This window comes from Osmia bicornis, chromosome 9 (genome assembly GCF_907164935.1).
Source record: "Osmia bicornis bicornis chromosome 9, iOsmBic2.1, whole genome shotgun sequence".
Lineage (NCBI taxonomy): Eukaryota > Metazoa > Arthropoda > Insecta > Hymenoptera > Megachilidae > Osmia > Osmia bicornis.
Genome location: NC_060224.1, coordinates 5,309,494 through 5,333,550, shown reverse-complemented (window position 1 = coordinate 5,333,550; position 24,057 = coordinate 5,309,494). Strand labels below are relative to the sequence as shown.

General features: G+C 32.6%; 7 protein-coding genes across 16 annotated transcripts in view; 3 read left to right on the top strand and 4 right to left on the bottom strand.

Annotated features, from left to right (window-relative positions):
- LOC114883104 (cadherin-99C) overlaps window positions 1–5,080 on the bottom strand; it is a 111,791-nt gene extending 106,711 nt beyond the window's left edge. The window contains exon 1 of the mRNA XM_029200534.2: window positions 4,534–5,080. Coding sequence (XP_029056367.1) covers window positions 4,534–4,536 — 3 coding nt within the window. The 5' untranslated portion in view covers window positions 4,537–5,080. The remainder of the gene's footprint in view (window positions 1–4,533) is intronic.
- Window positions 5,081–5,406: 326 nt separating this feature from the next.
- Window positions 5,407–8,355, bottom strand: LOC114883117 (50S ribosomal protein L1). 2 transcript variants are annotated; one of them, XM_029200562.1, is made up of 8 exons: window positions 8,227–8,355; window positions 6,781–6,964; window positions 6,497–6,704; window positions 6,229–6,411; window positions 6,049–6,163; window positions 5,853–5,971; window positions 5,683–5,780; window positions 5,407–5,590 (listed from the first exon to the last, which is right to left on the bottom strand). In XM_029200562.1, exons 1-8 carry the CDS (start codon window positions 8,306–8,308, stop codon window positions 5,455–5,457), a joined length of 1,125 nt encoding a protein of 374 aa, XP_029056395.1. In that variant the 5' UTR covers window positions 8,309–8,355; the 3' UTR covers window positions 5,407–5,454. The 2 variants fall into 2 exon arrangements, with proteins under 2 accessions (XP_029056395.1, XP_029056397.1); XM_029200564.2 differs by lacking the exon at window positions 8,227–8,355 and adding an exon at window positions 7,159–7,575.
- LOC114883119 (GTP-binding protein SAR1) lies at window positions 7,869–9,763 on the top strand. Of its 3 annotated transcripts, none has more exons than XM_029200568.2 (6): window positions 7,869–7,961; window positions 8,362–8,458; window positions 8,599–8,718; window positions 8,809–8,874; window positions 8,949–9,184; window positions 9,250–9,763. In XM_029200568.2, the coding sequence occupies exons 2-6, from the start codon at window positions 8,416–8,418 to the stop codon at window positions 9,364–9,366; spliced, it is 582 nt and encodes a 193-aa protein (XP_029056401.1). In that variant the 5' UTR covers window positions 7,869–7,961; window positions 8,362–8,415; the 3' UTR covers window positions 9,367–9,763. The 3 variants fall into 3 exon arrangements, with proteins under 3 accessions (XP_029056401.1, XP_029056400.1, XP_029056399.1); XM_029200567.2 differs by having other exon boundaries at window positions 7,871–7,966; XM_029200566.2 differs by having other exon boundaries at window positions 7,895–8,100.
- Window positions 9,764–10,318: 555 nt separating this feature from the next.
- On the bottom strand, window positions 10,319–12,815 carry LOC114883116 (3-hydroxyisobutyryl-CoA hydrolase, mitochondrial). Of its 2 annotated transcripts, none has more exons than XM_029200560.2 (8): window positions 12,652–12,815; window positions 12,499–12,586; window positions 12,071–12,141; window positions 11,758–11,996; window positions 11,426–11,667; window positions 11,134–11,353; window positions 10,874–11,061; window positions 10,319–10,790 (listed from the first exon to the last, which is right to left on the bottom strand). In XM_029200560.2, the coding sequence occupies exons 1-8, from the start codon at window positions 12,652–12,654 to the stop codon at window positions 10,660–10,662; spliced, it is 1,182 nt and encodes a 393-aa protein (XP_029056393.1). In that variant the 5' UTR covers window positions 12,655–12,815; the 3' UTR covers window positions 10,319–10,659. The 2 variants fall into 2 exon arrangements, with proteins under 2 accessions (XP_029056393.1, XP_029056394.1); XM_029200561.2 differs by having other exon boundaries at window positions 12,505–12,586.
- Window positions 12,148–15,124, top strand: LOC114883118 (peptide deformylase, mitochondrial-like). Its single transcript, XM_029200565.1, has 4 exons — window positions 12,148–12,444; window positions 13,412–13,696; window positions 14,050–14,427; window positions 14,836–15,124. The coding sequence occupies exons 2-4, from the start codon at window positions 13,460–13,462 to the stop codon at window positions 14,938–14,940; spliced, it is 720 nt and encodes a 239-aa protein (XP_029056398.1). The 5' UTR covers window positions 12,148–12,444; window positions 13,412–13,459; the 3' UTR covers window positions 14,941–15,124.
- Window positions 15,125–15,722: 598 nt separating this feature from the next.
- LOC114883111 (tachykinin-like peptides receptor 99D) overlaps window positions 15,723–24,057 on the bottom strand; it is a 57,115-nt gene continuing 48,780 nt past the window's right edge. The window contains exons 5-7 of one of the 6 annotated variants that reach the window (XM_029200548.2): window positions 20,580–20,776; window positions 19,354–19,499; window positions 15,725–17,608 (exon numbers count right to left, since the gene is read on the bottom strand). In XM_029200548.2, coding sequence (XP_029056381.1) covers window positions 17,493–17,608; window positions 19,354–19,499; window positions 20,580–20,776 — 459 coding nt within the window. In that variant the 3' untranslated portion in view covers window positions 15,725–17,492. The other 5 variants (XM_046287278.1, XM_046287280.1, XM_046287281.1 and 2 more) reach the window with 5 other exon arrangements.
- LOC114883112 overlaps window positions 19,408–24,057 on the top strand; it is a 231,755-nt gene continuing 227,105 nt past the window's right edge. The window contains exon 1 of the mRNA XM_029200550.2: window positions 19,408–19,527. The gene's annotated coding sequence lies outside the window, so the exon portion shown is untranslated. The remainder of the gene's footprint in view (window positions 19,528–24,057) is intronic.

Genomic DNA, 24,057 nt, shown 5'->3' with positions numbered 1-24,057 from the left:
AACGAGATAAAAACTTGCTCTTGGATAAGTATAATAAAAAAATGTTATTATTGGGTCGTGTTTGATCCATATACAAGTTGCATAGAATTATCAAGGATTAATTATGCGCACAATTAAAATGCGACTGAGAAATTTCGCAAAAGCTTAACGCATTATCATCTCGCGTTTCTCATGTTCATAAAGTACCAGTCGATTTATCGTCAACCTTACAATTACTTCGCAACAGATCGGTCAGATGAAAAACAACGAGGATTGTAACGTCTGCACGGGTTAATTTCGATTTATCTTCTCTTGATTTACGCGTGCAGTAAATTATTAAATCGCACGCGAAGAAACGGTTCGCGTTAACCTCTGACTATAACGAAACGTTTTCCTAAGATTTTCTATTGATACATTCACTGCTGTAGGGGTCACTAGTGAAAATTAAATAAAAAATTTAATATATCGAATACGTGCTTAAAAAAAAGAGAAAGTAAAATAAGAAAAATTGAAGGTTCAAATTAAAATATTAAATAATCTATCATGTTAAGGATAGCAAAAATTAATTTTTAAACTAGAGACACGGATGACTGCTATGTTAATTAACATGCTAATTCCAGTTAGACACGGTACGTATGTTTAATCTTCTAACGGGTCCCTTTTCACGAGATCTTGTTTTATCAAAGCATAATTACATCTGAATATCTGCTGCTTTCACGTTATGTGTGTACCTAATTGCGAAACAGGTGCACACGACCCATGACATTTAATAATTCGACAAGCTTCGTGAATTTACATTTAGCGATTGTAGCTGTAGAATATTTAAGAAGAAGCTTTAATAGCATTCATTAACGTGAGTAAAGAATGCTTAATGAGCATACCTACGTCGAAAAATCCACCTCTAGGCTCATAAGCAATTTTTGATTTTGGCCAAAGATAAATTACTTGCCTCCATATGGCTTGGAAACAAAGGATTAAATTATCATATTCTTACTTTTATGTCTACAAATGATATTATACACGTCCTGTCTCCATTTTTACACAAAGCACCATAATCATGCTTATACATATACACCTGTTCATTCATTAAAAGATTTAATTATCTAATGATGATGCTGGATCAATTACCGTTCAGATATTTCAATTTTTGCTAAAATTTAGGAAATGGAAACGCAAAAAGATCTATACCTAACAGGACCAAAAGTCTAAAAACAATTTAGATTCACTAATTTTTCACCCATTTCAATTGCTATTCAAACACGATCAGTCTTACATAATAATTGTTAGAACAAAATGCAAAAACACCGGTAAAACCAGTACACATGGCTTTCGCTTTCCCCATAAATTAAATTGTTTTTTTTTTCGCAAAATTTTTGCGCAACGCTTTTACATAAACTGCATGTTTGAACGCGAAACTTGTAATTTCAGAAAAATAGGTAAACCTTGCAGATAACAAGGTGCTAACTGCTGGAAGCTAACTTTTCCGTATATTGATATACAACGAATCATTAACTTAGACTATGTTGGCCAGCAAAAACAGCTTTCACAGTAGCATGACTCAAGATATCGGTCTTTAGTTACTCTATTATTAATGTGCAGTTACCACTTTACAGATTTCAGTTAAACGCACCATTTAATTCGAATAATAGGTGCATTTGTTACAGGCTTGATTGTGTAAAACAGGAATAAAGAACAGATAGGAACAGTGATTGATTCGATGAAAAACACGAACCTATATTTCATTTTCTTTGCGCAATTATGAAGAAGAATGTTGCAATGAAGAAAGTCATAGTAAATCCTTCTACTAATTGAAAGATAAGTTATTCTATAAAAAGATATGTTCATTCTATGACGAATGTTTAAAATTTTCAAACAAATTATTCATTTTTAAGTTGAAAACCCATCCTTAGTAAAAGAAAGAGTTAACAATGAATTTTCTCCTCCTGTTAACTACACATTAAATTTACCGTTAATTAGTCTAAGCTAATCTAGAGTTCAAAATGCCCCAATTTAAACAGAATTTCTTCAACCAGAAAATAAAAATGAAGCCAATTTCGATTCCCAGAGAATTTCTCTTTGTCAATGGAAATGAAGTAGAGAAAGGTCTACCTAAGTCACCCTGTACACAAAAGAGAACGTCAATGGAGGTCTGTTGTGATCGTCACCCAGTATATGTCGCGCAGAGGAAGTTAGTAACAAGAAGAACCGGTCGACTAGTACAGTAACCGTTTCGTATCTGTCATTTTTCCCCAGACCGATACCTGCTCCTCGTTCGTGTTCCCTTTATCCTCTTTTCCGCCTACCTTTCACCAGTTCCACCGATTAAAGGTTCACCATTTTCTGTCGTGAAACAACAATGAGATCGTTGGTGCCCCGATCGATTTCGTGGATACACGCGAACGTTCTTCAATCTAAATGGAAGAAAGTCGAGTACACGTGAGACCACTTAGAACTTGGTTAACGCCAAAGAGTTCTGAAACCTGAAGCAAAGTGGATAGGCGGGTTTTCTATCGGCGACTCTCGATACGAGAAAAACTTGTCGCGATCGACGTTCACCCTTTGCACTTTTCTACTTCAACTACCTCGAAGATCCACCTCGACGCTCCGTATCAACGTTCCTTGACCGAAGGTGATTCGACGAATTCGAGGCGTTAAGAAGGGTCCAGAAACGCATCTGGACTCTCATAACTGTGCCAGGTAACGGTAACGAAAGTAAATCACACACAGTTTCATACAGGTTCTCCATAACGATGGTTCGTTCGATCGAACGACCGCATCAACGGGTTAGATTTCAAACCGCGGATCTGCGAGAGAAAAAATGGGAGAATATTCGCGAGAAAGCAGGCAACCGCAACCAGATAAATTGCAACAGCATTGATTGAGATATAATCGGTCGAAACGATCTCGTAACCCGGAAGGGAATACCTTTTCGTGGATCACGCTAACTCTCGCGGGATTTTCATCGTAACATTAGCTACGTAAACAGAATGAATTAGCACGATAAGTTAATAATATAGTTTCGAAGCACGGAATATCGATAAGGAAAAAATGTATTATTTCACCCGAGGGTGAACGATGGAACAGCGGTTTAAGTGGCTTTCAGCGCAAAGACTAGATTTCCGATACTTCGCGAGTCACTCCGGAAATTGAATGAATCTCGAAATTCAAGAGTTCACGGTAGCTCTTAACAACGCTGATGGGAGAATGAAACACAAAGGGAACGGTCCTTTTGGGTGAATTGCATTATATCCGATCTGCCCTCTATAATTTTCAATAATTAATTAGATCGCGATAACGTTTGAAGTCACGGAGAGAAAAACACTTGAACAAGTTTCTTTATGCATCTGATGACAGTATCGATTACTAACTTCTCGCGACTGGTAATTAAGTAGTTCAAACATTAATGTGAATAATATTAAATAAATAAGTAACAAAGTTTAAGGCAAGTTTTGTTTTCTTTTTCTATCAAAAATTTTCACTTCTGGCATTTACATAATTCATCATTTCGACTCTATAATTACGATTGTAACCGTGTATAAATAAAGGCAAGAAAAGGAACATCAGTGAAGTGAAAATACATGGCTCTGATGATGTGATTTGCATTCGCATCTGGAACCAAGTTTTGCGACAATTTGCACGCATGATTAACTGAACTCATCGGGACACGAGCGCATGAGAGAGTCTCTTTATAATATTAATAAAAACTGTTACTGAAACACGTAACGACACCGTTCGTATCTCGTTATAATCGCATTAAGGCTGATGCACTTAATCGAGGCGAGAGAAATTAGTAATGGGGTCGATTGCGTAAGAAGAGGATCGTGCATGTAATCCGACGTAAAGACTTCTGGTACCAAAATTGGTACTAAAGTCGAATTGATTATATTAAAAAATTAATTTAAAAAAAAGGAAAGATAAGAGAGAAAATTCATTTTTCTATATTTTATACCTATATATGTATAGACAAAACGCTGTAATTTTTCAGTTTCCATGTATGGTTAATTTGGCGTTAAAAAAGATGCACTATTTCTGCAGTTGTAATTAAAAGATACACGCTGTATTTAGTTACAGTGACCACCACTTACAGCATGCTCGAAGCCGGATCGAGAAACAAACGATAAGAAACACGCAACGAAATCAAATGGCATAACGTGTGAATTTCGTTGAAAAATTTTATTGGAATTTTGTACTTTAAATCGAAGCGTTTTTTAATTCTCTATAAAAAGATATTGAGTTCTTGGATCAACAATTAATCGATTCAAAAGATATGTTAGGGAAAGATAAATACTAATCAATTTTAGACTTAAACACTTTAATCATTCTTTTATAGAGAATAAGAAGATTAATCGTCCAAGAAATATGTAATTCCATTTAAAAAAGCGAAAGTGAACTTGAGATCTTTGAAGCGCCTCCTTCCGGAGACGATAGATGGATCACGTGACGCCATTTAATTTCGCCTAATGAGATTTTTCTTTACCTTATATTATTTTAGAATTATAGCTTAGCTTAGTTACATGGAACAGCATGTATACTCCAAAGCAAAGTTGTACTTACCATGACTGCTACGAGCTAGTGTATGTACGTCGATGTGTGTATGCCGGTATCACCTAATGCCGCCGAATGTTGTTGGCCGACTCGAGCATGTTTACAAGGTAGCCGGTAATATCATTGAATCTCGAACGAATTCGTTGCGACTTAAAATCTTCGCGTCACACGATGTCAACAGTTCAACACAATTCACCATATGTAAACACACACACTCGTCTTTTATAAATACGCGTAAAATCCTGCGTACATCAGTATGCGCGGTCTTGTGCACTGTTATCGTGTCTGCACGTGAAAAACACGGCCGGATGTGCTTCTGACAATACAGAGTAAACGCGACACACCGGGAACCAATGTTTACCGCAAATTTAAAATAGCGAACACTTTAACGAACATTGATTGAAATTACTCGTAAACAGTGTATGCTTCGCTACATCTCACGTTTCCTCTGGTGTCGTTTTTCGCGCGTTTTTTATAGAAACATTAAGAAATCGCGACGAAACGAACGGGAGAAGTCACGGATTTTCAACCTGGCGGACACCGACTGAGCTCTCGACCGGCAGGTAGGTGAACCATTGCCCTCCCACCATTCTACCGCTACAACCGCTCACCGTTCTCCATTCTCTTTCCCTTTGCTTCAATTGGCTCCGTCTCCTTCTTACATTTTCCGCGCTCTTAGAATCGGTAGCTTTTAAGTTACGCAATTAATTTATTTTACTTTTGTATTTCATTTACTTCGGAATAATTTTAATATTTTACTCTTACTAAAAATATTTTTTCTCTAAAAAAATAAAAAGAATTTTTATTGAATAATTGATGTACTCTTGTTAATATTGATTGAATTAAAAGGACGGGTAAACGATAAAAATGTAACAAAAAGAATTTAATTTTATATCGTAATTATGTAACATTTTATTTATTATTCAATATTTAATGTGAGTCTAAAATTATATTATCGTCTGGTTCTTCTACCGGTTCTTCTACCGGTTCTTCAATTTTCTTTGGAAGGTATCCACTAATGTCGATTTTAAAATATTCGGTTGATGGTAAGCTCGAAACTTGAACTCTATAAAATATATATTTTTAACGCTTTAAAAATACATCTTTTAGTTTAATATTTAACTATGTTAAACAAAAAATTTAATATGTTGTAAGTACCTTGCTATAAAAGACTCTTGATATTTAGATCCTACAGAGTAAACATTAGTAATAATAGCAGCAAGGTTTTCATCAAGATGTGTTGTATCCATGTTAAGCTGCCAAGTAACCACCAAAATTGATTAGAAATGTATTGTATGATGTTTCGAAATATTGTATTATAAATTTACCTTGCCAAAGGGTACATTAATTTGACCATAATCTTTGTGATCTGCATCTTGTATTGCCGAATATCTGGTGGCATTCTTAAACTTCATAACCAGTTTATGCATGTCATTGCCTAAGTTACCTAAATATTTAAATTAACATTTGAATTAAATGTTCATAAAAGACAGAACTATATTGTCAACTAACATACCTACTTACCTACTTTCGTATTTGGAAACTTTCTTTTTAATAAACCCCTAACTAACAGTAACTCAGTCAAAATATCTACATGAGCTACTATATAGTCATACTCTTGAAACTCGAATCTGCCAGCCTATAATCAGTGATACTATATTTCTATGTTTAATGATCACTTTCATTTCATAATATTTTGCTTACTTGAATTTGCTTTATTATTTCAGCACCACCAACAATTTTAGCTCCAGCTTTCTCAGCAAGTTCCTGCTGTTTAACATCCTTAGATAAGGCTAAAATGTTGAACCCACTATCGCCAGATTTAAATGGATGCGGTGTTTCAACTACATTTGAGAATTGATCAATATATTTATTTCTCTTCGCAAACTATTGTAAATAATAAAGTAAAACAATTTTATTAAACAAGCAAACAATGTTAATTTATATTACCATTAATATAAATTCGTATTACCTTCATATTTAATTCAATAAATGCATTTACATCTGCATTAGGTTCATTAAACATAGTTGGATGATGCGTTTCACGATGAAATTCTATAGCCTCTTTTAAAGAATATATTGGTTGTGGATGAAACTTCATTACGTACACATCATCAGTTGTTGGTTTTTTCTGACTATCATCTATTAAAGATAATGGAGAAACTTTTGCTTTTACTTTCCTATTATTAAATTATTTAAATGATTATTCATCCATTTTATAACAATTTTTCAAAATAAATAACCAAAAGCACTTACTGTTTTTTAAATTGCTCAGGTGGAACAAATCCTATTTTCTCAATTGCCCTTTTAATTTTTTTCTGTTTAGCTTTTTCTCTTGTACCTTTCCTCGCAGCATAATCTCGTGTTTGTACAAATATACGGGAATATACATTGTTTCCGATATTATGGTTGTTCGCTACTCGAAGACTATTCAACCATCCTATACATGTCATATTATAATTATAAAAATAAATAATAAATGGGTATGGTTACCGTTTAGATTAAGAACACAATACTATATGCGAATACATTTTTGTTAAACGTTTGATGTAACATGCCCTCATTAATGCAACTATACCACTTGGAAGGAATCAATTGTTAACGAAATAAAAGAACAAAATTAAAAATACTTACTCGCTAACATTTTTACTGTTTTGTATTAACTTAAATGCACGCTAGAGATATTAAATTTTTGAATATCAAATGAATAAAATTCTTAAGTACATGTGCTTAAAAAGTAATGAATTTCAATTATCATACATGTTTTTACTTTTTGTTTTTAATAACATTAATGTAAAAGAATTGTTTTATATCTTTGATGATAATATCAATGACTACAGATACAAAGAAGACATAATTTTGTTCTCGACGGGTCTAAATTTGAGGGGTTTCGGATAGCCCCAGGTGATGACATCCGGGGTGTCAGGGACCGGTGATACTTTTTGCATACCGACATTATGGCATCAGGGGTATCAGGGATCCGCAGCTAAAATGTGCAACCCATAGACTTTCTATAGAAAAATTGAAACAACTGTAATAAAATACTGATCGTTGTTGGTATAGCAGGATGTGATACGGAAATGGTAAGCCTCCAGACAGTGGGACAGAAATTTACATGGTCTGATAGTTCTATCATTCACCTCGTCTGTGCTATAACGTTTTAGTAATTATTATAAATTCAGAATAGAAGAAAGTAAAAGAATCAAGCCTGTGGTATCAATATAGGTGTGAAACAAGAGCTGTGGGAATAGAATAAAATTAGAAATAATTGACCTCAAGATCATCACTTATGAAACAGTACTATTCAAGCAACATGGCAAACGGAAGTAGACGTCATCAGTGCCAACTGCCAGCCAACTAGGCTTACTGAAGCTGTAGTTTCTATAGGAGGAAAAGTACTTTTTCTCCGTTTCCTGCGTCTTCATATATTTTTTGCGGTAGGGTACGTTAGTCCAGTAACGAAGAAACCTTTTATGCAATTGTACCATGCGAATGTTTTTTTGACCCGCTTACAATTTTATATTTTGGTGACAGTAAACGAAACAATATAAAGGTGTTATTAGTAGGTGTGATCTGGTATGTCTGTTATATTTTAATTGTAATCGTCCACTACTCATATGCTACGTTTCATTCTGATCCTTATCATAACAAGCACTGCTGATTTGATGTTTAGTTTTATATAAATCTGATAATGTTTCTTACTCATGGTTTTTCTATAACACATCTTGTTGCAGTTTATATATACACTAAACTTAATTAAGAATGTACCAAATTTAAAAACCATATTATACACTACAATTACTTGCACATGATAATTTTGTCAACTCATTGTTGCAGAGTCATTCAGTAGTTAGTATACAGTGGATATAAGTTCCATTTATATCTATAAATATGTTCATTTGGGACTGGTTTGCAGGTGTTCTGAATTATCTTGGTAAGTACAATTTTGATAAATTTTAAGGTATGTTATTGATTAGAGGAAGTTAAATTTTATAAAACTATTTTGGTATATTGGCAGCAGTTTCAAATCAATTATTAGTTTGCAAGACATGGAATCTTCATTTTTAATTTCAGGACTGTGGAAAAAGAGTGGTAAACTCTTGTTTCTTGGTTTAGATAATGCTGGCAAAACCACTTTACTTCACATGCTCAAAGATGATCGATTAGCTCAACATGTGCCTACATTGCATCCAAGTATTTAGATGTTTCTTTTTAGGGATAGTTGATTAATTATATTAGAGTTATGTATTTTATAATAATATTGCATGTATTTTTATGCTTTAGCATCAGAAGAACTTTCAATTGGAAACATGAGGTTCACAACATTTGATCTTGGAGGGCATCCTCAAGGTATGAAATATCTCAAAGATATCAATCATAGGTAAACCATACGATGTTACATTTATTGAAATTATATATTACAGCACGAAGAGTTTGGAAAGACTATTTTCCAGCAGTGGATGCAATAGTATTTCTTGTTGATGCAAGTGATAGGTCAAGATTACCAGAATCAAAAGCTGAGTTTGATGCATTGTTAACCGATGAACAACTTAGTGCATGTCCAGTTTTAGTGCTAGGTAACAAAATTGATAAACCAGGTGCAGCATCAGAAGATGAGCTCAGAAATTACTTCAATCTTTATGGTCAAACAACAGGAAAGGTATATTGAATAGATCATTGTATTCCGTTTTAAATACAGAAATAATATGAAATAATAAATTTCAGGGCAAAATTTCACGCAGTGAACTGTCGGGTCGTCCATTGGAATTATTTATGTGCTCAGTGTTGAAAAGACAGGGATATGGTGAAGGCTTCCGTTGGCTTGCACAGTATATTGACTGAATGTATGAAGTAATTTAAATACTCAGATTTTGGCAGTTTATTATGTTTCCCTTTCCTCTGTTTCATACTGAATGTCAGTACAGAGGTGTATTATCCTTTAAGTGAATTGTGCAGTAGGGAAGGAATATTGAGATATGAACTGCAGTAACAGGTTCAAAACAGTGCAGATATGTAAAGAAGATAACATCTCAAAAACATAATATGACAAGTATGATAGGGACTAATTTGTTTAATTTTAATATGGGGAGCCTACATGGTCTATATGAATTTTTTAAATTCCATACATGTTTGGTGAATTTCTATAATTTCGCAAATCACATTATGGAAGTATCTGACATGCTAAAAAATGATATAAACGTTTTGATAAATAAAATAATAAACTATTTAAAAATTTCAAGTGTTTTTCATAGTTATTTTGTATAACAAATTTTTCTGTTGCGCAGGAAATATTTTACATGTACATGCTTTAACATCAACATTTGTTTTATATATCTTTCAGGAAATCAACGGAATGTGTTGAGTGTACTTAGTTTCAAACTTTTTACTTTAAAATAAAAACATTTGTAAACATGATAAGGGATGTTTTTTGTAATAAATTTTTGTTGTTAATGAAAATTGTTAATAATTTTAACGAAAAAAAAAGCAATACGAAGTATTATTTACGAGAATACCGGAAGTTAGGGGCGCGCGGGAACCGGAAACTTCGAGCAGCGGATAATCGAATCGAATCGGGTCGAGATTTTGATTTTTAAAATCATGTTTCGTGAAGAGCCTTGTTGAACACGACTGTGGATTAGAGGTATTCATAAGAACTATTTAATACTGATAATATTCTTAGATTAAACAGAACAAAATTATTACACGATAATATCGCGAAATATTCTCAAAAATCCGACTTCAAGTAAAGTTCTCAACTCGATCAGATTCGATATTCTTAAATTCTTACACGTTCCTACTGAAAATGAATGATGTATTTCATTGTATAAAATGGTTGTTATATTTTAGGTCACATTTTGGTAACAAGGTTTTAAGGTATCAAAAATGTCTTGTAAATTAACATAAAACTAAAATTGTCTACATATGTAAAAATTATTACATAGGGTATATAGATCTGTTTATGTAAACTTCTTTTTAGAAAATTAACGAAGAATAAAAATTTTAGAAATTATATCTTTTATATATTAATACAGCAAGTATTTTTTTCGCTATTTTACGTTAATAAAATATGGTTTTATATCCAATAGAACTTTGGATAGAACTTTTGTTTGTTGTACAATTTTCTTTAGGACAATTTTAAAATAATAATTCTCGTTCCTGAGAAAGTTCGGCAAATTTTTGGTTTATATAAGTATCTGTTACTGCATCTAAAGTTTTTGGGTTCCAATTTGGTTTTTGATCTCTATCAATCAAAATAGCTCTAATACCTATAAAAAATGAAACTTAAATAGTACTTCAATTGTAACTTTTTTAAAAATGTATGAATTCTTAGGATTTATTTAATTAGTACCTTCAGATAAATCGCTATCTTTACTTAAAGCAGCACAAGCTAATCTAAATTCCATCTTTAAACAATCTGCTAAACTTAAGGTGGCTCCTTTTCGAATTGCATTCAAAGTAACTTTTAGGGAAGTGGGAGATGCTTTCAACAACATCTGTAATGTTTTTACTGCCCATTCTGAATTATCCTGTTTTAATCTTTTGAAACAACATAAAAAAGTATTTTAAAGTAAAAATGCTAATTTTCTTAAATTAATTAAGTTAATATACCTTTCTATTATTTCTTCTATGGAAGGAGCAGAGAAACACTTATCAATTTGATTCATATATGGTGTTAAGCTAAATTCTTGATCTAATTTTGTTGGTTGATATTTAGTCAAGATATCATTAACATCAGACTGTTCAGTGGCCAATAAATCTTGTTTTAAATCTGGTAACTTCTCAGAAGGAACAAAGTGTGTTGCAATACCAGCAAATAACACATCAACTCCTTCAAACATAATATGAAACTTATAAAATATTTAAACACAAGAAAGTACAATTTCTTAATCATTTTTTATACCCTTTAATCGATCTCCAGTTAATCCAAGATAAAGACCCAATTTGCCTTTCAATCTAGGTAAAAAATATGTCCCCCCAACATCAGGGAATAGCCCTATTGCTGTTTCAGGCATTGCAAATAATGTTTTCTCTGTTGCAATTCGATATTTCCCATGAACAGATAATCCAACTCCACCTCCCATAGTTATTCCATTTATTGCAGCTATATATGGTATCTTATATGTACCAATCAGGTAGTTTAAGCTATATGGAACACATATAGAACTGATTATTTATATATATTGTAAATGTGTTGTATGCATAGTATATTATGAAATAACTCTTATAACTTACGTATATTCTTTTTTAAAAAATGTTTCACCTAAAGTAGCATTGTTTTCTTTTAAACCAAGGAAAATGCTTTTTAAATCACCACCTGCACAAAATGCTTTTTCACCAGATCCTTCTATTATTACTAATTTTTTAGATGATTCCCATTTTTTAAGTACAGGATATATTTTTTCAACCATTGATACATTCAAAGCATTCAAGGCTTTAGGTCGATTTAATACTATTATGCCTTTATTTCCAATCTTATTTGATAAAAAATCATCATTAATATCATATTATATCATGATATGCAATTCATACTTATGAATGTACATACATCTTTCATGACTACATCATCTTCAACAGATACTTGAGTTTCTTTGCCCATAGATGTAACTCTACTAGGTACTGGAATTTCAATCATAGGTTTAGAATCTGGTTGAGGTTGAGGCTGAGGTTGGGATTGAGGAAGAGTAGGTTCAACAATAGGGCCTAAATGTGGAGAACTAATATATTATCAAAACTTAGTTAATAAATTTGTATCCAATCTCTATAAAATATTTAATCATTAACTGTTATTAACCATTATTTTAATTACATTAATAAAATTAATTAAAACAGATAGTTCTTAAAAACCTGGTATTTCTACTACAGGAATTTGTGGAAGAGGTGGCACAGTTGGGAATGGTGTTGATGGGATTGTTTCATCTGGTAAGATGACTGGTTTTGGATTTCTATTACCTAATTTAAAACCTACATTCTTACCTGTACCTGAAGTTTGTGCTGATAAATATCTAAAAGCAGTAATTGAAGTACCATTTATAGTACTTAGTTTCAATGTACCATTTTTCATCTATTTAAAGAAAAAAAATATTAGTTTTGATTTTATATCATTGTATATACGTAAGTAATAATTACCATTTTTGCAGCTCAATATTTCTTATATGTTGGTGCTATAAATTAATAAAAGTGAATAATTTGTTAATGCAAGTATTAATAAAATATTGTAGCACAAACTAATCAGGTATGGCAAGCTGTTCAATCATATAGGTTATAGAATGTCATATATATAATTACACTTGGTAAATGTGGAGATATTCTTTTTTTTTTAATGTATATGACGTAAATAGCAAATGATAATTAGAGATTTCGGAATAACGTAGTATCTTACACAATTGGAGATACTAATATTGCATTGAAAAATTATTATTAAAATTATTATTATTACATTAAAGAATTGTTAAAATGTAGAAGAATAAATTATTTATGCATAGCGTTAATTATATGTTAATCAATAATTATTATATAATATAAATATAAGAATTTAACATCTTAAACTAAGGCTTATGGTTTGTTTTGTTGTATGTTGAATTTATTTAATTTTGCAAGGTATAATTTAAAGAATATGCATATAAAAAGATATTCTTCAAATATTTCGCAACTTTAATTTAAAAAATTTAAACGAGGATGTAGTTTATTCATATACAAACAGTAGTTATAATAGAATTTCATTTAGTTTGTCGTATTTCTAATTATACTAATGCATTTCTGTAATTTATAAAAATTCTTCGGTTTCTATACTACAAAATAAATTCATATTTTCGTGCTAAAATTTTAGCGATAGTGCATTTGGGTACTGGCAGTTACACCAACTTATTTGTAATCTTTTGTATTGCAGGTTCAGTCTATCAATCGTCCTAAATAATTTGGAAAACACCGCAGAAAAATGATCATTGAGACATTTAAATACATTAGCATACTCAACAGGCATGTATTGGGTATGCAGAAAACTAACATACGTTGTTTTAGTCTTTCAAACATTACAAAAGGCGTTTTCAAATACTTTAAATCTCAACCTCCAACGCCCCCATACAACCATGTTTGTCAGGCTGGCGACCCTGTCTTACGTTCAAAAGCGACACCAGTCGACCCGAAGGAACTACAGACGCCAGAGTTTGAAAAGGTACGCTCTACATTTTTGCAAATTTATTCCAAAAAATCGAGTAATTCCTTTCCATTTGTACTACAAACAACTTTAAAACTGTCTAGCTTAAACTTCTACTTACTCTTTTACACATATTTAGTCTTAATTGAAAGATTTCACGATTTCGGTAAAACTCAATAGTGTATTTGAATTTAACATTATATGTGGATATTCTACAAGAAATAAGGAAATTGTACGTAAGCTTTGATATTGTTTATTGGGAAGGAATTATTATGTTTAATTGTTCAATATAATTTCCTCTTACAAATGACAATTATTTTATACACAAATAAATAAAATACGCATTCCGTGTATGTGCTTCCCCCTTGCAGCTACTTGATCAACTACACAAAGTGATGCAAAAATACAAAATAGTCGGAATATCAGCGCCACAAATCGGTGTTTCTTTACAAGTATTCGCTATTGAAGTAGCGAAGGAAAGTGTAAAACAACTCGATCCGGCATATGTAGAAGTTTGCGAAATGGAACCCGTTCCATTAACGTATTTTATTAATCCGACAATGAAGATAATAAACCCAGAAAAAGTTACGCTTGTCGAGTCTTGCGGAAGTCTTATTGGTTACCAAGCGGAAGTGGAAAGGGCGAGAGAAATCGAGATCAAAGCTTTAAATCGATTGGGGGAACCATTTTGTTGGCAAGCTAAAGGGTGGACAGCTAGAATTGCTCAACACGAATTTGATCATCTAAATGTAAGTCATTTTCACATTATTATGATTTTATTTTGTTATTTTTGTTTAAACTGTTGATTGACGTATTTCCAAGGGATGTTTAGCAAATGCTTTGAGATTGATATATTATAAGTATTATTCTGCATCATTACGGATTTTTTAAAAATCATTTGCATAATAACAAATTGTTCAGATAGAAAGTCTTTTTGCAATAATTGAGTTCATAATAAGAATTTTATAAGATATAATTAAGATTTCTATTTTAAAATAATTAAGATTATGAGATATAATTTATAACATTTATCAATCGTCTTACGGACAATATGAAAAAAAGAGTATAATTTTTTTATTGCCAAGAAAGTAAGATGTCTTAAAATTAATAAATATTGAAAGTGTACAAGTATTTATGCAGAATTGCTTACATTCCAGGGTATTCTTTATGTAAATAGAATGAATCCATCTACATTTGATTTTTATTATTGGGAGGAATTAAATGCAAAGAAGGGAAAGGTCCAACTCAAATATATAGGATAATTATTATAGCATTTATAACAGATTTCGACATATTATTGATGGTCGAGTTCTTAACTGATTTACTTGATCCCTATTACAACTTACCAGCACTTTTCAAAATAAGTTTTTTAAATTTAATTAAAATATTTATACACTTATGTATAAGATGTAAAGATTAAGAAATGAAATTGGGGTACAGAATTTAGTTGAGATACAATTGAATAAATATTTATTTAAAAAACGTTCATAAGACGCTTTTCGTGTTTATAAAACTATAGTCTACCTATAGGTACATAAAAATTAAAATTAGAGCTGATTTGAAGTTAAATTGAAAAATGAGTAGTCTTAAACTATCTGGATTTTGAAGATTGTCTTATAATTAAATGTTTGAAATAGTTCAGAAGGTTTATTATTCGATTGTTTTGTTGTTCTGAAATTTGTTCTTTTGGGATACTTTTATTTTAGCAATAGAATTGAATCTTGAATAAATCGTAATATTTGCCAAAGTTGTATAACAGCAGAATTCCGATCATTATAATGAAATATAAATTACGATTCTAAATCACTAGAACTTTTATAGAGTGAGTCACCTATCTTGGTTATTTCAATTTTTTGTTTTAATAAGAAGTTTTCTATTAATTTGAAAAACGAATTTGTTTTTTTTTCGAGAAGCTAATAATTTTTATTTTTTAAAACATTTAGAATTCTAATTTCAATAAGTTGTACGTTAAATTTAAAGTAATTAACAATTAACCATAGATATAAAGCAAATTCAAAAATAAAATCTACGTTATCAAATATTGTATGAAATCAATAAAAAATCATATGATAAGCTTCTTGAAATATTTATTATATTGCAAATTATCTTAATAATCCAAGATTAATCCATTACCATGTCCAGATGCCTCACCCTATATGTACGTATATCTCTAACAAATATTTCATACGAAACATGTACAGTATCAAGCACAGTATGCTTCCATTGAGAAAATGACGTTACAAGGGAGCCAGAAATTCTCAAAACCTTCATTTTGAGGATATTAATATTAAAAGTGACATAGAAAAATGAATTGGGAACTCTGGGGAGCCTCCGGAAAGGGCCGAAACTCGGAAATTTGGGTAGGGAGATGTATGGGAACCCTACCATGCTCGGTACTGTACAAATCACAATAGCTACAATCTTTATTTTCATATTCATATATTTTTCTCTCTTCATTTTTATTGTGTTTCCTTATATTGGAAGTACAATTAAATTGAGGAAGCATTTCTCTACAAACAAAAGCCTCTTACATCGATATTCACATAGTTTTGTACATATCGAATAATGTACTCATCTCTTATCGTATGAATATTCCTTTTTTTTTGTTCATTACATTCAGTATAATCACGTATACATGTATATTCAACTAGTATATTAAAAAGCGTTTGTTTTTCCCAGAGTATTTTTGCTCCGCGTTATAATACAGCTGAAAAGCTAAACCAAAAGTTGAAAGTTTTTTCCTAATTAATTTTCTTCAGCTTTTTGAAGGAAATATGAATTGGGGGAGGAATTTTGGTTTGCTTTTGTTTCTTTTAATGAGAAGAAAATAGAACAAGTATTACTATGACATACTTCTAAATAATTTGACGAATGAAAGAATTTTTAGTCTGTAATATTACAGACACTACACGTTCCATTTATTTCTGCAAAATAATATTTTGTACTAATTGATTGATTCGTTCTTGTGATGCTTAATTACAAAAAATTAGTAAGTTCAACATATATTATTAAGCATCTATTTACTAATAGGTAGATTTGTGCGTTTTTATAATAAAAATGTTTATTTTTTGTGATTGTAGAAGGGAATAGTATATTTGTATTTTTATTTATTTTTCGTTTATCTTTTCTAACGCGATACCGATTCAAATGAATTATTATTGAAAAGTATTGAGTTTATCCATGGAAGTATCTTCTGAAATAGGAAATATTTTTTGTTGTCCAGTGAAAATCAGTACAAGGTTGATCACGATTAACAATACACAGTAGGAACACTAAGTTTAATCAATTAAGCATTTTACCATTTACAAACAAGTAGCACGCGTTCGATTAACATATTGCACACTGTCGTTACAAATGTTACGCAATTGCTCGTTTCTTGTTCAGCATCAAACGAAATGTTTCATTAATAGCAGATAGCTAGATCATTGGTCCGTTATTGTGTTTATACATAGATCGAACGACGAATAGCAACAGATAATCTAATTTTTCATATCAAACAGAAGAAATAGATATACAATTAATTGGTGTATATGAAAATACTTGAAAGCGATTACCTGTCGTCATTGTGTCGTTTCAAAGCTCGATTCAATGGTAATTTACACCAAGATAGATACTTTGATTTTTAATATCTAATCGACGAACTGACAATGAGTCAACGATATTTGAGCTTTCGTTTCAATCACCACATTCCATCCTCCTCGATCCTTTATTTCAGTTGCATCGAGGATGAATCTTGAAGAGGTCCGCTGCATAGGATATGTTACTCTTATATCCAGGTATGTACTCGTTGTTGTTCAGGATTTTCCTCCTCTTGTCAAGACACGTGACCCTTGGTCTGCGAGGTTTTCCATTTTCTCCCACGATGATGGGCCAAAAATCGATCGTTCCCTCCCCTCGATGATTGCTGGTACAAAGGTATTCGTGCCGTGCCTATTGAAATTAGAAATAGGGCTTGTTTGCGTCGACACATCGTTTCTTTCGAATCGATTTCTAAGATAGAGCATTCAAATATAATACAAAGATTGTATGTGTGTGGATATCGATTCATTCATTGTTATGTAGGAGATAGGGATTGGAAGTGTTTGTGAATGATGCTTTTGTTTATTTTTTGGTAGTGCAATTTTTGTTCCTTTTAGGGTAATGATTTTAAGATGAGGCAAAGTAACAAGGACTCTCGAATAAACCTTACTAGGTTTAAGCATTAGAATAGTTGAATTTAGTGCATATTCAAGTGCAAAGTAGGCTTCCTTTAGTTAAAGGTAAGAGCAGGGAAAAGAGTTTTACATCGTTTGCTTTCAATTTTGGGAAAACCTATGAAAAACCTACCCTCTTGGTAAGGGTACGTATAGGAGGATGAACCCTCCACCATTAGAATATGATTTTAGGAAGGGCTTAGGGAAAGCCTAACCAAAAGAAGCCTATGTTGCACCCTCGTGTAAAGCTACAACTGGTACATTATTATCACAAAATTCAATTTCTTCTACCTCATTTTTTTGTTCTTTTTTCTTCAATATTCGTATAACATAACTTCAAGCTCCCATATGTTGTTCATGAGTTTTGAATAACGTCCAATGAAAGGTGGTGCCAGGGCCTAAAATGTGTACCCTGTTATGCAGTAAATCAATCTGTATTTAAACTTTCAAACACATAAAAATTATAAATACTTCTTACTTAGCTATGAAATTACAAAGAAATGATAAAAATCATAGAATTAATACACGAACACATATAGAACATAATTTATAACAGCTGCAGTACAAAATATTTATGAAAAGAATGTTAGTAAAATTAAATATACAAAAATACAACTTATCAAAATGAATATTTTAGGCCCTGAAGTGTAATGACTAGGAGTATGCGGGTATCCGAAAGTTTTAGGTCGAATAGAGACACAAAAGCGTGTCATGCAGCCAAAATGTTTCGGATACCGGAAGTTTCGACGCGTGATCCGGAAATTATCGAAGTCCGTATGAAACTTCTAGGGTAGATACTGAAAGTTTGAATCGGCAAAAGTTGATCTGATTTGTAATAATACAGAGGAACTGTTGAAATATGGCAGTTTTTATAAACTACCAAATTGAGTTTATTTTTTATTTTTATTTAAGCAGAAAAGCGCCGCATCGATTTTTCAAAAATTAAGTATCAGCTAGACTCAATCCAATACTATATCTTCAGTTCTTAAGTGATTCCTATGATCCGAAAATCCCGATAATTTAAGAACCTGAGCAGTTCTTATGAATTCTGATAACTTTCGGATCCCTAACAGAATTTATCAGATTTTCTTCGATCCGTCTCGACTCTAAGGCATCTTCAACAGAAACGTATCCGTACACTCCTAGTTTAATTCCGATCGTTCTACACAATTCCGAGTCCATGTAACATTCGCCTTCGTAAAGTCAACAAATCCGATTTGTATTTTTTTTTTTCATTCACGTAAGCCAGTTCTCGTCGCAATAACATACGTTCGGTCAGGCCGTTCAGTTCTTGTTATTACGTCTCGCGGCTCGCATCGACATTGGTCTCACCAACAACGAGGCTGTTGGTGAGCACGTGCAAATCTATGTAAGAATTTCGTGCGTTCGTGTGGGCATCGTCGTGTTCGAAGCATGACTCGCTCGTGGGTGTCGTGGACGATGTGGTGCAAGGACGTTCCAAGGAGGTGCAGGAGGACGTACCGTTCCGTGATATCCGGGTGTGCGTTTGAGGGCTTCCGGTGCAGCTGTAGCGAGATGTTAGCGCTTCTGATCGCGATAACGAGGGCTCTGCTGGCACGTTCACCCCGGGACACCAGGAGAAAAAGCGAGCGAATCCTCGTCGAAATCTGGAAGGCGTAAAAAGGGTCAAATTCGGTAAGTTAGAATGCGTGTTGATTTCGGCGAAAGGATCTTTCTTTGTTCTTCATCTTTCGAGGGAAAACTAGGGTCGACAATACTGTTCTTAATTTAGTTAAGTTTCGATCGAAAAATCATAATTTTCTTTAGATCTTTAATTATGGAAATATAAATTAGTCTCATTTAGAGCAATTCATAGGAATTTTAGAAATTTTATTTTAAAAATATTCGTCCACCTCGTTTGATGACTTTGAGGTACTTGCAAGTCCTTTAGACGGGAATACTGATTAATGTTTCGTATGTATTGTTCATTGATGTGAAAATATCGTTGGTTAGGAATAGATTGTCGAGAATTATATGATGACGCTGAAAACGCAAATTGTTCAGAAACAATATCTGTGCATGACGTGTAAAGGGATTTTGGTAAATGGTTATTTTCAAATCAATCATCTGGCACCAGTTTCATTCAGTTTACAGGCGAAACAATGTTATCTGGGTTTGCCTTCGATGGTCCGTGCGGTTGTTTCATGTATATCATGCAATGAAACTGACCGCAATTAAAATGTCTGTTTAAATGGATATTCCACATGGTTGTGTAAATTAAAATCATAAACCGATTAATTATTTTGTTGTTCACTTGAGAACGTGGCGAGTACTGTTAAAGTTGTACCTTGTATTAGGCCATCACTAATTTTTAATAAAACAAACGAGTAGATACACTATCGTTCATTTAAAATTTTTATTAAACAACTTTTCTCTTTCCGAATTGTTTTTTATAATATTACTAAAAGATTTACACCAGGAGAGAACGTAATTATCGGTGTTTTAATGTAAGGAAACTAGGAAACTTTTGTTACAAAGTATTCGCGTTAAAGAACTTTTTAATCAATTAAATTCGCTCTAAATTAAATGCTGCAAACGTCGAACTTAATTTTTCAACGACTTTCTTAGAACTTGTATCTTTTTAAGATACTTTGTGTCACGCTGTAACGTTATCAATTAATGATCGTCCCTAGATATTAGAGCATTATTTAAAGGTACTTACGTGTCGTTTGAAAATAACATTTTACCTGGAATTCATCCAGCAGTAGATTATGGGATTGTACATGCTGTTAGACATCGCGAGCCAGTAGATGCCTAAGAAAACCTCTTGGATGTATGGTTTGTTCGTGATCTCAGGAAAATATGAAACTATGATGAAATACACGTGAAATGGTAACCAGCATACCGCGAATATGACCACCACCACGATCATCATTTTTACAACCTGAAACAAGAATATTTTACAAACAATTCCGATTAGTATTTGATTCACACTCGTAATAGAAAATTTTAATTATAATGCCTTCAGATTTCAAAACTTCAATCATCTGCTTGTTTCAATTTGTTATTTTTCGACGAATATCAACAAAATACTGACAATGAGCTTTTGACGCGATTGTTATTGACAGAATTAGTCCACGCAACTGAAATTTTTATCAACTCAGTAAACATAAAAAATTAAATAAAAATAAACTGTTGTACCGAAACTTGGAGAGACTTTATGCTACTTACAGTTTCATGCAATCAGATCGTTTTCTTTTGTTTCACAATTAAATTGACAATCTTCTCGTAACGATATAAAGGAACAAGTAGATAAGTAAACGTAAGCAGTTTAAGGGAGAAGAATAACAAAGTTGAAAAGAAGTTAATCGACCATCTGGAAAGTAACGTTCTGATAGCGTAGAAGTCTATTTTAAACTTTGTCCCGCGGAATTCGCTCGTCATTGTTTGACTTTGGTTTGCGAAACAACTCGTCTGTAAAATTGTATCATTATGTACACGCCACAGAATGAACACACTATTTCCTGACACTCTCCTATTGAAACGCTTAGCTTCATCGTCGAGAAAATCTCTGCCAACCGGACTATCCGTGTTTGTTCGTGTAACTAGACTTCCGGGGCACATTCGTATTTTACGAGGTCGTCGATGCCCTCGGGCCATTTCCACCTTGATGCCTTTAGCTCCTCACTTTTCTCACCCTGGAATTCTCGCGAGAAATAGCGAAATTGTTTGATAGTTTCGTTGCTGGATCCTCACTGCTCCTTCGTATATCATTATACGGAATGTGGGTACTATCAGTGGCTTCCTGTTTTCTCGTTCATTTATGGAGGTTAAACATCTTTTATATTAGAATTTTTTTGTTTTAAATAACATAAGTGTTTAAAGTTTTGAGAATTATTGGTGATTTGTACCTTAAATTTTGTACAATTAAATAATTAGTAAAAATAGAGAAGGTAAACTTTGAATAACATCAGTGTAAGGTACAAAATTAGAAATTTTAATTGGAAAATTAATTGATCATATCCTTAATAATTGATGTCTTAATTACTTGCTGTATTTGGTCTCCTATATTCTTTATTTATTTAACATTTGAATAACTGCTAAGAATACAGTATGAAATTCTCCATTTTAAACATTTCTATTAGTGACTAGTAATTGCAATTGAGATGAGAATCGTCTTTGAAAGGTTTCCTGCAAGTTAGCCAAGAAATCTACAAGGCTTCCTTCTTATCACGTACGTTCTACGTATTTGCACGCTATATCGCAGTAATAAAATTTCTGTTATCCGCGGAACCTGCAAAATCTTTCCGCTCTCTTTATTCGATAGGTTTTAGAATTCTACTTTGTTGAATATTGAAAAATAATTCGCTCAAAATTTTATCAATATCGATGAAGGAAATACAAATAACAATTATAATTTGTTAAAGGTAAAGAAATGAAAAGAATTGAAGATAAAATACACTTTTATAAAGAATTAATGAGATCACGATAACGTGATTTCGAATTCTATTTCAATCTGTCTCTGTTTCAATCCGTCTTCATTTCAATTTAAATTCGTTCTCAGTAAATATTGGAACTTTTCTCGCGTTAACTGTTAGAATACCATGTCGGTACACTGAAAGATGGAGTAGCAATTCCGCATATAGAGGAAAACGAAGGCTCTTTGTCGCTTAATCGAAATCCAATAGGACCACTTGGGCACAGGGGAGGATTGTAGAAGATTTCCGATTACGAGAAGGTACTTGTGCACGGAATACTCCCTTAACCTTTTTCCAACTCTCATCGCTTCCATTTAATTAAATGACCGCTCGACTGACGCCGTTTCTTTTTTTTTACCCTTTACTTTCTTCGGACATTAGCTCCTTGTCGAAGGGAATTTGCTTTGAATCGTGTTTCACTGATTACATCGAGTGAAACTTGCTTTTTAGGAAAGAGTAATTGCTGAACAAGGTGCAATTTAGTACTGAATCGCGGTATGAATGGTACTAAATTTAGGGGTGCAAAAACTGACAAACTAATCTTCCCTATTGAGAATAGCTAATTTAGAGGAAATTAGCACTTTGTCGTTTTTAAGAGTTCAAACTTCAGTCGAAAGTTTTTAAATTAGGTGGATAATTAAGTAACTCTTCGGGATCGTAACTACCGAAGTAGAAGGGTTGTTGGTGAGATAAAATTAATTAACGAAATAGTTAATTCATTATCGTGTCGTTAGCACTTCCTTTATTATACATTGAATCATCCTCGTTGAAATTTTGCAAAAGAGGTCAGCTAAGCTATAAGCCTAGTTACTCGAAAGGGTTGAGGGGTAGACGCATCGATGTATCGGAAGTGAAACTAGTTTCTGAGAAGGTAGGGCAACTTCGAAGACCTTCTAATTGCAAGTTATAGCATGGCTTAACGTTTAAACCAGGAACCGATGTTCTTCGTACGCTTGGATACACCATAATGCCATTTCGCGTGTTTGCGGTTCGCCTTCTAATTCTAAGCTTCGATATTTTTGCGGCTCACGTTTCAAACTAATTGGTAGGGTGTTTTTATTGCTTCTCCTGGTATGTGTCCCTATGATCGATGCCGCTTTATCAGTATACACGTTGTTTAACCGTTGAAGAATTAAGTGGAAAATACAAAATCCCTAAGCTTACCTTTGTTCCCTCTAGTAGTTCATTTTAATTCTAACAAAAGGTAATTTTTTAGAAATTTGCAGAGCAAGCTTTAACCCTTTGAACTCGTATGTCATGCTGGGGATTACGTTATTAATGTTTTTATAAAACTGGTCATTTTTTTTATATAAAAAATGTTAAGTTTTACCGCTGTACATTAATTTACTGAATTTGACTTTAAATAAATACAAGTGGTTGCGCAACAACATTGAAAACAAAATGAGTTTTTAGGAGTATAGTAAAATAAAAATTTATTCCAAGTGCTAACTTTTGAAATAAAAAGAGAACTTGTGACACCCAGCACTCCCGTTTTGTTTGTTTGATTCGCTAATCGAACGGAAATAGTAAGCACCCTTTCAGAGGACACACTCTAATCAATGGCACGACATGGAGTGGAAATGCTATCGAAGATATATTGTTGTCAGTCATCTAGTGCCTCTAAAAAGAGTGCTATATCTACTCTGCCACACCCAGCGAATTACCTATACATTATATCTTGATAAAATCTTACTCTGACCGAACGAGAACAATTTCCTTCGTTTTTATCAGTGCGTGAAGATGAATG